The sequence below is a fragment of the Sitophilus oryzae genome, unplaced genomic scaffold (assembly GCF_002938485.1).
Source record: "Sitophilus oryzae breed Bouriz unplaced genomic scaffold, Soryzae_2.0 scaffold_682_pilon_pilon, whole genome shotgun sequence".
NCBI lineage: Eukaryota > Metazoa > Arthropoda > Insecta > Coleoptera > Curculionidae > Sitophilus > Sitophilus oryzae.
Window position 1 is genome coordinate 3,333,062 of NW_022147287.1, and position 16,785 is coordinate 3,349,846.

Sequence of the window (16,785 nt, forward strand, 5' to 3'; positions counted from 1 at the left end):
CTTCCTCAAAACTTACGACCGAGAATAATCAAAGGTTTTCCTTGATTTAATTAAAAATAATCTTCGGATTGTCACGGGGTTTCTAACAGGACACTGTCTCCTCAACGAACACCTCAGTAGGCTGAAGCTGAGAAACAACGGCGAATGCAGATTCTATGGGGAAAATGGGGAAACACCAGAACACCTTATCACTGAGTGCGCCGAGACGACGACCATTCGTGCCATGAACTTTGGCACGGCTGATGTCGTGGACGTAGAGCTGATGGCTTCTGTGGAGCCGTCTCAGATACTGGCTTTTGTTAAAGCCCTGAGACTGTATGATGAGTTATAACTCGTTATAACTCAAGAAAGGGGAACACACAATAGATCTATAAGGTCGCGGTGATAAACTCCCCTCCTAAACATTCTAAATTCTACACTAAAACACATATTCAGCACTATATCAGCGGTTTGGACAAAACACAGGAAAATAAAGCGTGCATCGGAAGTTGAGCATTATAAAATAAGACACAGCCTGGGGGTTTAATATAATTATTAATCAAAATGTTTGCACGAGTGTGTTGTGTGTATCAAAGCCTGGCTCGTGTTAAGCTGTGTCATAGATGATACACCATTTGCCCTATCTCCTTAAAATTAATTAACTTCCGCTCTGGGCAAAGACAAAGTTTCTGTTATATTATGCATCGTTACCCATAGAGTTAACTTCGAGTGGCTTTTAGATGTAATACAAATAAACAGCGAAATTCGTTTAAATTTTATAAGGTACGTTATTACATTTCAGTCTGCATCGTATAGGATTTCATTTTTGATAATTAATTTAAATGAAATTTGATTTTGGATTTAAGAGTTAATTTCACTAGTCCAAAAAAGTAGCAAAATAAATAAAACTGGCTAGGTATTTTTACACAAATGAAGAAGGAAATTAAAGATTTAGAATTTTTTTTTTTAGAATTTAGAATGAGTGGGAGGGGGGTTAATCACTTCGACCTTACAGATCCATTGTGTCCCCCTTTCTTGAATCATAACTCATCATACAGTCCCAGGGCTTTGACAAAAGCCAGTATCTGGGACGGTTTTATAGAGGGTAGTTCTCCATCTCAATGTCAGTTCAATATCAGTCGTACCAAAATTCATGGCACGAATGGTTGTCGTCTCGGCGCACTCAGTGATGAGGTGTACTAGTGTTTCACCATCTTCCCCACAGAATCTGCATTCGCCGTTTCTTCTTAGTTTCAATCTACTGAGGTGTTCATTGAGGAGACAGTGTCCTGTTAAAAACCCCGTGACAATCCGAAGATTGTTCTTACTCAGACCCAGGAAGATCTGTGATTTTTCTTGATCATAAGCCCTCAGAAACTTTTCTTCAGTGTCTTAGACCATTGCAAGATTTCCATTCCAGGTTGCGGATGGAATCTTCCAAGTTCTTGAGTTCCGCCTTGAGTTGGTTACCACTTGGAAAGCAGAACGGTTCTGGTCCAGTTAGTGGAGTGTTCGCCCTCCCTAGCTAGATTATTTGCTTTTCATTGCCTTCTATCCCTTGGTGAGCAGGCACCCAGTGTAGGAGGACTTTGTTTTCTTTGCCTAATTTATTCAGCTTCTCTATGCAATCTTTGACCAATTTCGAATTGATTGATACTGTGTTGATCGCCTTTAACGCTGCTTGACTATCAGATAAGATGGCTATTTCTTATTTCCGATAGTTCCTATCTAAGATAAGTTGTACGCATCTCTCAATAGCGTAGATTTCTGCCTGTAGGATACTAGGGTAAGTGCACATTGGTTCGGAGTAATTAGCTCTCGACCCAAACACTCCGATCCCTGTTCCCGTATTGGTTTTGGAAGCATCAGTATTCCAAGTTATGATATGGTCTTTTAACTGCTGGGCAAGCGTTTCGCTCTTCCAATCCTTCTTATTGCTCAATACTACATTGACATGTTTGTCAAAGTTGTACGTTCTTGGCATATCGTCCACTGGGAGTTGCAGGAGTGGTATTTCCTTTTTGAGGGTGTTCCAAACCCCTGATCTGACAATTCTCCCAGTACTAATTCCGTTAGTGACCATTCTAATCATTGTAAATTAACGATAAAGAATTATACTATATCCGTATTTTAGCACATTTTTAGACAACTTCTTTATTTTTAAGATTTTGAAGGACAAACATCAACAAAATATTCCTTATGATTGGACTAAATTTTTTCGAAAATAAAGATATAATTTAAAATTCCGTTACAATACGGAAATGGATTGAAGTTTTGTGATTACAGTGATATATAATTTATATGGTTTTGTAACAAATTGCTGGCTATTTTATGGCAAATGCTGAAGCTCTGCAAACCTTAATAAAAGCACGTGTGTTTGGAATTTTAGGTGTGGTTCAACACGACATAAAATTTGAATTATTGTTATTACATTGATTTGTAAATAAAATTTTTGTCGACTGGATAGTCAGTTGCCGGTCGCGGCTAGACACCTTTTCTTCCTTCTGTTAAAAGCTTAAGCTATAATATCTATTTATATCCTGAAATAAATGGATTCAATAAGAACAACATTATTAAAAATATTATTTAAAAAACATAAAAAAGATTACTTGAATTATAATTTTAAATATTTCCGTGTAAGTGATAATACTATTTTCCAATTCAAAAAAGAGTATCTCATTTCTATATTTTAAGTTATGGTGACTTCAAGTCTAATCTATCTTAAGTTTTACAAAACTAAAATTGACACTGAATAAAAAGCGGAAGAAAGAGTCCTAAAAGTCCATTAATAATGTAAAAGTATTCATCTATCTTTGACAGAATCTTATTTGTTCTAGTCAGTTTCTGGCTGGTCATTTACGTCAGAAGTTTCTTATTGCAGAAGAGCATTTCCCTTATTTTTATCTACATCTTTATTTAAATGCCATTTATTTTTTTAATTTACAATGTTATATTTATGTACAATTAAATGAATATAGAGTGTACCAAATTCCAGAATCATCACTGGGATCTCTAAAACCATAGAGATAACATGGTCAAATTATGACAAACTTTGAAGTTAAGAAGTTAAGAAATATCTACAGGGAGGAAAAAAGTTCCTATAAACATGAGTATGGAAATGCATAGATTTTTTTCATTTTTGCCTACAGCAATTTTAAATAAAAAATGCATTTTTTTTAAATTGCTGTATGTTGGACTACTAGTAATAATAACTAATAGTAATAATATTTAATAATAAATTACGTAAAATATATAATTTACTATTTTTATTTTAATTTTATTAATTGTGATTAATAAAATTGCGTTTCTCATCAAGGAGGCAGATTTCGCCAACATATCAAGAGATAACATTTAATTGGCATTAAAGGGACTACACAATTCTGATATCAAAAGAAAAAAGTCAGTGACGCACATGTTTTTTTTTTGAAAATTATTCCAGTGATAACCCATATTCACGTCCCTAATGAATTAATCAGCACTATATGTAGCACTTATAGTAACTTTTACCCTCAAAATTGAATTCGAATCACCAAAAGTACTTGGAAGAAAATTATAATAAATATTGAGATTTTAACACCCTGTAAAAATAAGTCTTATTTTTAGGCGAGGAATCTCCCCACCAGTAACTTATTGAAAATATGAAAAATAAGTCTCGTAGAGTTTTTTACGTAGAATTCAGTGGCGTAACTATTTTTTTAGAGAGTAATATAATATTTTATGTTTTTGAGCCATTATTTCACGATAAAATATATATAAAATTGTGAAAGGTATCATCTATAATTTGAAGTTGAACTTTAACCTTCAATAACTCTCAAACGAGTCGATTAAATAAAAATTCATATCGGACCTTTTTAGAAGACCGTTCAATTTCCTACAAATTACGGAAATTTTATGACGAATGAAATGCCGTTTTGCAAATTGAAAATATCCGAAAATTTTAGGGCTAGTTTTTTTTAAGGGCCAAATACATTTTTATTTAGGCGGTAGCTATTAATATGGTAATTGCAATTTCAGTATAACCTGTTACATTAAATTTACTCATTTTGGGGACAAAATTCCGAAAATAATTCGCTCTAAAATATTACGGATCTAATTAATAAACGCCTACATGCGACGTAAATGTGGTCACTCAAAAAACGATTTTCCTACTATCTCGATTACCGGATTTAATGTTTGACATTGTCTGAATCATTTAATTTATTACAGATATTGTTATTTGAAATTTTTCAATACATAAGTTAAAATACAAAAACTAAAATGTAATTATGGTATTTTTTATGTACAGGGTGGCCCATCGAAAACGTTCCGCAAGGCATAACGGCCAGGGTAATTTTTTTTTTCAGAAAATTCAAAAACACGTCAATTTTGTTTGTGATGGGGACAACTTTTGCCCCAAAAATGATTGCAAAATCTTCAACCCTCTAAACGGGGGTGTCATCCCCCAATTTTTTTCAAATGCGAAGGGGAGTCAAGTGGTACCGCAATGAAAAGGGCTTTCTATTCTCTATACTTTCTGGCTTCGTTTTTGAAAATCGGTCGAGTCATTGAGAAAATATGAAGGATTGAAATTTGAAAAGTTTATTAAAGCTATTATTATTATTTATTAGCTTATTTATTAAATTATTTTATTTAACTCATTAATTTTCATTGAAAAAGAATTTTTGTAATTCGCCACTATATTAGTTAAAAACTAAGAAACTCATATCAAATTTAAGTTTTGCGATTTTGACTTATACTTTTTACAAAATCTGAACACATTTTAAAAGAAAAAAAGTTTTTGATAATATTTGTTTAGATTGACTACAAGTTGTATAACATAAATTTCTACGACCGGTCTACCTAGTGGTCTGCAGCATCGCCTTGTGGTGCAAACGTGGGCCTGTTAATCTGTGACGTGACGCACAACAGCCAAGAAAAACAGAAGCGTGGCTAAGAATTTAGTAATTTAAAAAAAAGTCTTTTAGATACAGTAGTAGGTATTAAAAAGTTTTGTGTTTAAATGGGGTTTGCCTTTAACAGGTAAAAAGTTATATCGTAAAGTGTAACTTTCCGTAAGAATTCTTTATCTGTCATTGATCATGATCTGTCATCATGTTAACCTGATGTTTTGTATGTTATTTTGTTTTTTTCGAGGTTTTTTTGCTTGCTTGTTTTACGGATAGGTGCGATCGCATAATTATTATTGATAATGTTATATTTAATGTTAACATTACTACTTTTTCAGTGAATCTTTAAATCTGTTGTTTTTTGTTAAGTTCGTTATTTAAACATATGTATGTAATACACTCATATTAACACTAATCATATTTTTACGTTTTTATTCATCATTTTCAATGCCTCCCCGGTTGCAACTTTGTAAAGGACTGTGAATTTTTTCTTGTTATTTCTAGATGTTTACGCACTTTTTCACTTGGCACAAGGTTGAAAGATCAGATGCGGTAATTGCTAGATAGCTGTTCTGTGACTTATGCGTTAAAGTTCTTCTCTGTTAAATTTTTTAACAATTATTATGGTATACTCAATTGCAGAAAAAGTGGAAATAATGGAACTTTATTTTAAAAAATAATGAATGTGGCAATCGGGTTGCAGATATTCAATGAACGCCATCCTGACAACCACCTTTATGGTAAAATTGTTCGCGAGTTAATAGCAAAATTTCGCGAAACTGGTTCCGTTATGAATAAAAAGAGGCAGAGGGAAAATCCTGTAGTAAATGAAGCTATGGAGGTATTCGTATTGGGCCAAGTTGCCATGGATAGTACGCTGAGTACAAGAAAATTAGCCAATGAGACCGGCGTGAATCGTACAAGTGTCCAAAGGATATTAAAAAAAGCAAGTTCCACCCGTACAAAATTCAGTTGGTACAAGAACTCAACGAAGACGATTTTGATCGTCGCTTGCATTTTTGTGAAACTATGAGTGAACGAGTGGCAAATGATAATAATTTCCAATTTAATGTGTGTTTTTTGGATGAGTGTACTTTCTCTTTGAACGGTGTAGTTAATCGGCACAACTATCGGTACTGGGCTGAAGACAACCCCAAGGTGCACATGCAAAACCCTCAGAAATTGAACGTGTGGGCTGGTATTTTTGAAAATTCTATTGTGGGTCAGTTTAACGATATTGGGAAGAACTTCAACGCACAAGTCAAGGTTGAAGATTTCGCAATCATTTTTGGGATAAAAGTTGTCCCCCTCATAAACAAAATTGACGTGTTTTTGGATTTTTTGAAAAAAAGAATACCCTAGCCGTTATGCCTTGCGGAACGTTTTCGATGGGCCACCCTGTATAAGATCTGTAAGTACACTCACTGGCACGAAAAACGGGCACCTTAAAATTTTCATGTATTTTTAAGTTTTATACAGGGTATTTCAAAAAACGTGTGCCATCTCTCCTGCCATCTCTCCGGGGATTCCTCACGTAAAAATAAGATTTATTTTTTATATCAACATAGGTCCGATTCTGCTTTGTTTTTTAGCTATAGGGTGTCATAGTCTTAGCCAAGTGAGACTATGATGAGTTATAACTTGTTATAACTCAAGGAAGGGGTACGCACAACAGATGGACACAAGATAGACACTGATTAACCCCTCTTCTAAACTTTCTACGTTCTACATGTTACTGCTTCCTACGACTTTCAACTTGAATGTTACATCATCTTTTCACTATCACTTTCTAGTATTATTTTTAATGTTTAAATTTCGTTTTTATTTAAAATTCATTATTGTTTCAGTTGCTGACCAATCCAGAGTGGTCTGTTACTGGGGAACATGGGCCATCTACCGTCCAGGAATAGGAAGTTACAGTCTAAACGACATTCCAGTGGATTTATGTACGCACGTCATATACTCATTTATTGGAGTTAATAATAACTCATGGGACGTACTCCTCATAGATCCTGAGGTAAGTTTTTTTTTATTTTGCTGACTCAGCTATGGGGAAATTAAAATAACTTTGGTTGCACATCATAAAGCTGTGCACACACTTGTGCGATCACGGCCGCGATCACGATCTCCACGCGGCCGCGGCCAGCAGTTGCTGAAGAATACATATGAGCCGTTTCACATTGGCGCGATCGAGTTTTGGAGACGAAACGGCCTGGCGACGTTCTATTCTGCGGTGGCGATCAAATTCAACTTGTCGAGTTTGATCGCGTGATCGCGACCCAACTGATAGGAATTTTCCTTAATTTTGTGTGTTTTTTCTTATTGCAATTTAGAAATGGAGTTAACAGAGCAGCTAATTAAGGCTGTAAAAATACACAAAGTTCTATATGATTTATCCGATCGAAGTTACAAAAATAATAGAATTAAAAATAAAAAGTTTGAGACAAAATTGGAATTACAATTGGATTGGATTGTATATATGTATACATTTTTATTGTTTAAGTTTAAATATTGTACGTAAATATTTAAAAATGTTATACATAATTCACATTTTTAATTTGTACTTATGTATACCTACAAGATGGCGCACTACATATAGGTACGGCAGTGAACGTGAACGCGTTGGTGTGTGCTAGAATGATCGCTTATGTTATCGCTGCCCTGATCGTGATCGTGATCGTGATCACGGCCGTGATCGCGGCCGTGATCGCACCAGTGTGCGTGTAGCTTAATACGACCACCAGCAAACTCCATAAGACGACGCATTGTGTCATTGATGACTTGCAACGAAAGTTGTTTTAATTTCCCTTAAATACGTATGGCCTAAAGGCGCGTTCTCACGATTCGTCTACTCGACAAATATTTGTAATTGGTATACAGGGTATACACGGTGCCTCGGGCATCTATACAGAAACGCGTGAGAACGCGCTATAACACTGAAGTGACAGTTTAATTTGTCAGCCTTGTGGTACAGATGACTGATACGACGAATGATGTAGAACAGGGGCGGGAAAGTGAAATAGCAAAAGCAATTCCACCGTTTCCACGGAAATCTCAAATAAAATAGTTCCAGCCCTAGCCACTAGGTGGTAGTGCAATTCATTTTTAGGTTAAGAAGTTGCTACTAGTTATTGCCAGATGGCGTTAAATCAGAATTTTTTTGTAGTTTCCATAGTTTCCAACGGCCATTGTCATATTATTGTCAAATTCTCAAAAAATATTGTCGTTGTCATAGCGCCAATCATAATACACAAAACATCCCCCTTTAGAACTTCGTCTGTCATGTTAAGAAATGAAAGTAAATAATAAAGCGCCTCTCGTGTTTGTTCGCACTCAAAAAATTTCAATTATGCCTGTATATATTTTTAATATATTTTTTAAATTTACATTTTTTTAATTGTAAAGTAATATATTACATTTAAATGGAATATATTACATAACAATTATGTCAATTACAGGATTACAAGCTTGTTTTGTAACATATTTTTAAATAAAACGAATTATAAAATTTCAATATATGTATATTTGTCGTAGGTATGAAAAAAGTAAAATATAAAATGGACAAACGCTTACTTACATTGCAATAAAACTTCCACTTTTAGTTTTGCAATCCAAACGCAATATTTCTATTTCACAAATAAAAATATCCGACAACACTAAAATCACTGAAATTTCCGCGTCTGACAACGAAAACTGAAAAATATAGCGGCACTTTTTGTTTTGAACCTGCATATCAACATTACGCTGTACTATTATGTGTTTGTTGTTGAAATAATATAAAATATCTAATTATAACTTGTAAATTTTAATATTTTAACATGATTTTAACTACTTTTGACAATAACTAACTTTTTGTTATCAAGATGACATTTTAGACGGCAACTGACATATATGTCATAATATTTGAATCTTAAATATGTATGTAATATAATTTAAATGACTATAATGCAACTTTATACTAAGAAAACATTTATACATTCACAAAAACAACAAAAAAGTGTAATAATATAGTTTGAAAACAACGAATATTTAATTAAAATTGAAAAAGTTAAGCGCGACCCCTTGTGTCAAAAGTAGATGATTAAATTTTTGCAATTTTTACACCATTTGATGACCGGTGGCGCCTCTAGTGTTTGTTCGGGCAGTTGGGCTTTTACTCCCGCTTATGGCCATTAAAGAAAAAGTTCTAAAGGGGGATGTTTTGTGTCATAATATTATCAAATAAATGATTATCAAAATGTTTTTCAAACTATAATTTGTTATATGTGTTTTAATTAGACAATTCCTTTTGTTTGTGGCCCTAAAAATATAATGTAAGTCTTTTATTTTTGCCATCATTTAAGTACCTACTTATATTTACTCCGTTTACAAAACTTTGGGCGTGTTACGTTGGTCTTGTTTTATTATAATAAACGATGTTTAAATATTTGACTTATAAATAAAAACTTTGAATAATAAATTATATTTCACATGTTTGGCTTTAATTTTATTTAATAATTGGATAAATTATACTGTTAAATTTTATTTTTTACACATCACAACGATACTTGTTATTAGTATTGTTGAATTTGTGTAAAAAATAAGATTTAATAATCAAATTTAATTATTTTAGAGTAAAATTCAATAAATACGCTCAAAAAGCCCGCGCTTCGATCCATTTAAAACAAGCCCTACTCAATAGATGGCGCCACTTCTGTAGGACCATTTTTCAGTATGGCAGAGTTCATTCTTTTTCTAGCTAGGTATAGTCTTTGATGTAGAATGATTGGAATCAATCGATTTGACAGTTGTTTTTTATACCGGGTGCGTCATAAAAGTGTCTCACCCCTATAACTTTTTATTTTTTTTCAGATATAAAAACGAGATTTGCTAAGTTAGTATATGACATAAATTAGGACTGATTGACGTATTCAATTGTTTTCGGTCACTTTTGATTTGTAAATGGCACCCTCGATATTATTTTGCTTTATTTGATAGAAAATGATACTCTGAATAGAATGACATATTTATCATATGTCAACTTTTGACATTTTTGGAATATGGTTTATTTGAAATTGTAACATGCGGTTCATAACGACAATTTGACTCCAAACACCAAGTGTGTGCTACCAAATTATTCGTAAAGAATACTTTTTCCAAATATCCTATAATGAGCCACCCTCGTTCCATTTGAAAAAATTGAGATATGATTAAAAATACGATTTAGGCATCTTTTAACCGGCCAGGACAAGGCACGAAAAACATTAGATGATCTAATCTATTTTCCATGGCTCCTTAACTAAAAATTGTGTTTTAACACAGGCCTGGCACGCTAGAATAAAACTTAAAATACGATTTTGTTTTAAGCGAAAATGTTGACATATCATATGTCATTTCATTCTTGTGCTGAGAAAAATATTCCGAGGGTGCCGTTTAAAAATCAAAAGTTGTACTCATTTCCGGTGGAACAGGAAGTGACCAAAAACAATTGAATGAATACGTCAGTCAATCCTAATTTATGGCATATACTAACATACTAATTGCCGTTTTTTATCTGAAAAAATAAAAAAGTTATAGGGGGTGAGCCACTTTTGAGACGCACCCGCTATAAGTAAATACATTTTTAAGAAAACTGTATATAAAAAACCGTGTATAGCCTTCATATATTTGAAAAAGCAATTACGTTCTGATTTTTTCCAATTTCTTCATTTACACTCAGTGTAAATATAGTACAAATCCTTTTTTTTTGAGATCCTTAAAAATTTTATTAACGATTTTTTTTCGATCTTGAGCAAATTACATCGAGTCGCGTAGCAACGAGAGATAAATTTCCAAAGAAAATTTGTGGAAATGAAGTATTTTCGCTTATTAATACAAGCACGTGGAGGATTTATTCTATAGGAAATTCACACCAACTTAAGGGTATACCTATACTGTGTTTTTTTATACAAAAAATATCGTCTTTGATTATGTTTATTTAAGACTCTAATTTAAAGCATGTATAACAAAGAAAAATTGCCTGGCTCAAGTAAAATACTGTGCCACGTTCAATATTAATAAAATATAACAAAATACAGGGTGGTCCGAATTATATTCGTCTTATCACAAAAACTGTTTTAGCAAATGTTTGTGGCGTTATTTTACAAAAAAAAATGTGGCCATTATGTGGAATCATTGATTTTTAGTCTTGACAAATTATCTACTATTAGTGAAAATATGAATAAGTGTGTGAAAATATGAAAATATTTAGGCTAAGAAATGTTTTCCCGGTTTTTTTATTATCATAAAATATGACAATATTATTAATAATGCAAAAATTGTATTAGACTTTTTGAAGAGGCGTTAAAGTTGTACTGAGGTCTAGAATTTCTTTTTATTTGGAACTATAAGTTATTTGCAAAAATCTACCTTCAAACTACTTCCATCTCTTGACAACCCAAGCAGCATTTGGACGTCGGGACAACGTTGTGTCACGCGACCAAACGTCGGGGTGCAACGTCGACACAACCTCGTGCCAACCCTAGTCTGCACTAGTTTGGAGAATAATTTTTGGGTCGAAACGACGTTGGATACCGACGTTGGCTAGAAGCCTAATTTAGTACAACCTGCAACGTTGTTTAAAATCCTAATTCACAGAAATACAAAACTAATATGGCGTCTAAGTCGCGTTTTATCCTAAATTGGGATAATTATAGTAAAAATATTATTTTTATGATTTAGTTAGAGACATATGTCAGATGGCAGTGAAGGAAAACAAAACAAAAGTATTTAAGTGTGGGGGATGTTTGAAGATCATAGTTATTGAAACACTTTAACCGACTCTGTAACTCGTTACCCAAGGCAAAAAAGTTAAACGCAAAGAACTTTATTGATAAATGTATTGTTTCTACTTTGAAAAATACTAATGGGCCTTAAAATTAAAGAAGTTTTAAAAATTTTCTTGAATTTTTTTTTTAGTAAAATGAGAATAATTTATCCGCAGTCGAAAAAATTGTTTCCGCGTGTTTTTTCGGGTCAAATATTTCAAGTTAATGTATTCAAAAAGCAGGAATTGCTATTTTAGGAACGAAACATTTTCTTATTTAACAACATGGCAGCTTTCATTTTGTTGTTTTGGAGATTAAGATGGAGTAGTTCGAGTAGTCGCATACTGGACTAATAAAGTCGCAGTTCGGCCGTAACAGGTAGTATACTAGTCGCAAGATTGCCTAATTTAGTCATCCTAGAGTCTAGCTTGTGCCGCTCTCTAAAATCTAAATAAACGAGGGAGTGGATAAACTATCGGTAATATATGTCGATGTATTTTTAAATTTAGTTTTATATGTACCTTTCTTATGTCCCATTTTAATTAAGTTTTTTTTATAAAAACAAAAACAGCACTGAACTGTCTGACTGAACGGAACAATGAAGTGAAAATTTAAGATTTAAGGTTATGGTTCAATACACTTGCAAAAAGGTAGTGACTCGACGTCCTGCCAACGTAAGAATAAGGAAATCTAAACAACGTTGGAAGTAGTAAAACAGACGACGTTTGCATAACGTTGGAATAGGTCCTGAAACTGACGTCGGAAAACTCTATATTGTCCAACGTTGTAACTACGTTGTCCGAATCACCTAAAGATCACTTAAGCAAAAAAGGTTACAAGACAACGTTTATTCGACGTCGCAGAAGCTTCCTACTTTGCTGTAGTACTAGTCCAACGTCGGCACAACGTTATAAAAACGTTTAAATTTATTTTAATACCCAAGGTAGGGACCTAACTATTTTTTGTAACTAATCCAACGTTGTGTTTAGTAAACATGTGGTCGCAAGTCGTGAAAATGCTACTTGGGAACTTATTATATTTCGGACTCTCCGATATACTAGCTTCTATTGTACTTCCCCTTTAATTAGGTACATCATAAATGTGTGTAAGTCAAAGTCTCTGCCGGTTTCTGTACGGAATTGTTCCCTAAAGACCTGCCATCGTTCACACGCAAATACTGTATGCACTATCAACCCTACGACGATCGTATAAATATTTTCTAAAACACCCATAACCAGACAATGCTTGACTCATGAAATAATCGACTTCTCCATATTGTCTGTTTAACCATAGTTGTATGTTGGATATTAACCTGTTAGTCCATCTGCCATATATGTATTCCGTTATTCCATTTCTCGTGCCACTGTTGGGGAAGTTTTGTCCTTGCTAGATTTTTATCCATCCCATGGTATCTATCATACTTATCGTTCCTGGATGTATAACTATGCCTCTCCAGATACAGTTTTGTATGTGCTGCATACCCTAATAGACATAATGCGTTGTATTCTGCGTAGTCTTTGCATTAGCTTGCGATTGTTTGTGACTTTATGCCATACCGGTGCAGCATACAAAAGCTGCGAGTGTACAACACTAGCAAGTACACTTCTTTTGGATGCTCTAGCACCTCCTACATTTGGCATGAGCAAGGTTAAAGCGGTGACAGTTTTCTCGGCCTTGGTGATGATTTTATTAATATGGTTCGCAAAATTCAATTTGGTATCCAGCCACACTCATAAATATTTTAAAGAATTACTTGGGTAAATTACGGTTCCTTGTATATAAAACTGCACCGGGGATATTTTTCTTTTTCTATTTTTATTTCACTTATCATTCAGTTGTATCAGCACACTACAGGATCAGTTAGAATACTGGATTCAGCTTCAAAGGAATTTTCCCTCAAACAAGGAGTCAGAGAGGGGTGTATATTGTCTCCTCAACTATTTAACATATACGGAGAATACATAATGAGAAGGTCGCTAGAAACATGGGAAGGAGGCATTTCAATAAATGGCCAAAAAATAAATAATCTACGCTTTGCAGATGATACAGCACTACTCGCTAACAGTCAAGAAGAGTTAATCAATTTACTAAATAGGGTAGAAAACGAAAGCAATCGGCTCGGTCTGGAACTAAATACGCAAAAAACCAAAATTATGATAGTTGATAGGCAACATAATAACCATCCAAATATAAGTCATATCGAACGCTTTGAAGTCGTTAAGTCATACGTATACCTGGGATCACTATTGACAAATACAGGCACATCGGAAGAAGAGGTGAAGCGTAGGTGCAACATGGCAAAGATAGCTGTTGGGAGACTGACCAAGATCTGGAAAGACCGCCAGATTTCAAGAGCCACCAAAAACCGGCTAGTCAACTGTTTGGTACTCCCAATATTGACGTATGGCTGCGAATCGTGGACTTTCAGGCAGGCGGAACGTAAGAAGATCGATGCTACCAAGATGTATTGTTATAGACGTATGCTCCTTATCCCATGGACTGAACGCCGTACAAACGTTTCCATTATAAATGAACTTAATATTACTAACAGGCTTTCTGTAAAATCCGACTAAAACAACTAAAATATTTTGAACATATAATGAGGAAAAGTCCGGACAATATGGAAAGACTCATAATTCAAGGCAAGGTGGAGGGACGTAGACCACGTGGCCGCTCTCCAACTCGATGGATAGACCAGATCACGACTAGCTGTAGCAAGCCAATGCACGATGTCATCGAGATAACAAAACACAGAGGCGCATGGAGAAAAATCATCCACGCTGACCACTACACTCCCTAATGGAGGTCAGGACTGAAGAGAGAGAGAGAGGTCAGTAGTACTGCTTTAGTTTGATGTGAAGCTACGGTTAACAGATTATTCCCTATCCAGTTTACAACTCTTTGGATTGCCAAGTTGACGGTGTTCATCATCAGTACATCTTCATCCTTTGCACATGATACAATGGCAAGGTCATCTGCAAAGGCAACTAAAGTTGTTTTATCTGGCATTTCTATCCTCAGTTGTTCATCATAGAGTACGTTCCAGAGCATAGGTCCCAAGACTCAGTCACAGTTTTTTGTAACCCTTCGGCCTCTATTATGATTCTTCCCTCTGATAGGTAGGATGTTATAATATCAATTAGACATTGATTTATTTTCCTCTTTTGCAGATTGTTCAATATAACTTGCCAGAAGGCGTTATTAAATGCATTTCTGACGTCAATTGTAATCATTGCATAGTCTACGATGCTTACTCGTGTATGCAGCAGCTTCTTCCGCTATCTGCATTACTTTAAGGATAGTATCCAGAGTCTGCCTTCCTTCACGAAAGCCATATTGTGTGTCTGAGAATCCCCCTTTGCGAGTCATTTCCTCTTCCAGCTTAGCTCGTATGAGGTGTTCATACAGCTTTCCTTCTGCATCTAGGAGACTGACTGGTCTGAAAGATGCTGGTTCGTTCAGCAATTGGTTTCCCTTCCTCAGTAGTGCCAGTTTGCCTATTTGCCATTCCGATGGGAATTTACTTTTCCGAGCTAATGAATTATACACCGATAGAACATGTTCAGGTTTGTTATTAGCAGTAGCTTTTAGTACTTCTTATGGTATATATTACTGGGACCAGGAGCTTTATTATTTTTTAGTTTATTGCACGCGACACACAAATAGTTACCTTCAAATTACCAAAAAAAAAATTAGCAAAAATATGATTTTGTCATTGTCAAATTCAATGTCACATTTTTTTTTGTTTACAAGAATTTATTTGGTTTGAAAATGGTGATTATTTTTGGGTGGAAACTTTTTTCTTTCTAAATAGGAATGATTATCTAAGTATAAAAGAATTAGTTGAACTGAGAATAGTATGCGCGGTGTGTAACTTGTTTGCTGTTCATTACTCGATCACTTTGACAATGACACAATCACATTTTTGCTGGCATTTTAATTGTAGCTTTCTCTGGGTCGTTTATAAATTTTACTAATTTGAAGGTAGATTTTTGCAAATAACTTTTAAATTAATATTCCAAATAAAAAGAAATTCTAGACAACAGTACAATTTTAACTCGTCTTCAAAAAAATCTCATAAAACTTTTGCATAAAATTATCTGGAGAGATAATATTTGATCCTTTCAAAATTTACATGTGATTTTTTAAGTCCCGTGTTACGATGCACCACACAGTATATGTCATTAGGCTATTTTTTTTTTAAATGGCTACGGCTGACTTGACATCTCAAGTGTTAACTAATCTAAATCCTAAATTAATTAGCTTATTTTTGTAAATAGAATCTCCAATAAGGAATTTAATATCACGGGCCCTAAATATCCAGCCGTGTCTCCTTTTATTTGTAAATTTAATATCTCCGGAACTGAAAAAAAAGATGTTAAAAGCAGATTACAAAATTTGTGACGAAAATAAGAATTCCTTTTAGATAAGTTAGTGAAGTATAACCTAACCGTATTTTAATCAACTTTGAGTTTTTTGAGAATATTTTAATATGAATAAATGAAAATTAATTGAGTTTTCGTCAAGTTTTTATAACGCGTGGACAGAAAATCTTTTGGGAAAAAACGGTTTTTCTGCAGATAATAAGTAAAAAAGTTTGTATATAATCGTGTCCTAAAATGCTTCGTTTTGGAGACACAGAATTTTCGTTTTTTTTTAATTATTAATGTCTTTAATTCTAATAATAGAAATTTCAGCATATTCAGCACATAACTCTATTTTAGTTGTTATCGCAGCCAACGATAACAGGTTTTTAAAATTATACAGGGTGGGTCTTAAATAAGCGCAAACATATTTTCTCTTCGCCGCTTTTCAAATAAGTCCAAAATAAACGAGATATTTTACTTTGAAAATTTAAAAAAATATATTTTTTGCTTAAATTTTGAGAGCCACTGGATCTTGTCTGGGTTTTCTTTCTTCTAAATTTAGTCTACTACCTATGTTACATATTATCGAGAAATTATGTTTTTAACTAAAAAAAATCAATTTTTTTGTGAATAAAACCTCATTAACGTATTTCTGGGGTGAAAATATACTGCCCCTAAAAATATTTGCACTTATTTAAGACTCGCCCTATATATTTATATTCCCCGAAATATGCACCTGGAATAAAACTACAATTTTATCTCTCAGAT

At 33.9% G+C, this 16,785-nt stretch overlaps 1 protein-coding gene across 1 annotated transcript in view; it reads left to right on the top strand.

Annotated features, from left to right (window-relative positions):
• LOC115887919 (endochitinase) overlaps nt 1-16,785 on the top strand; it is a 56,251-nt gene that overhangs the window by 16,868 nt on the left and 22,598 nt on the right. Inside the window, exon 3 of the mRNA XM_030907451.1 lies at nt 6,713-6,882. Within this exon, the coding sequence (XP_030763311.1) occupies nt 6,713-6,882 (170 nt within the window). The remainder of the gene's footprint in view (nt 1-6,712; nt 6,883-16,785) is intronic.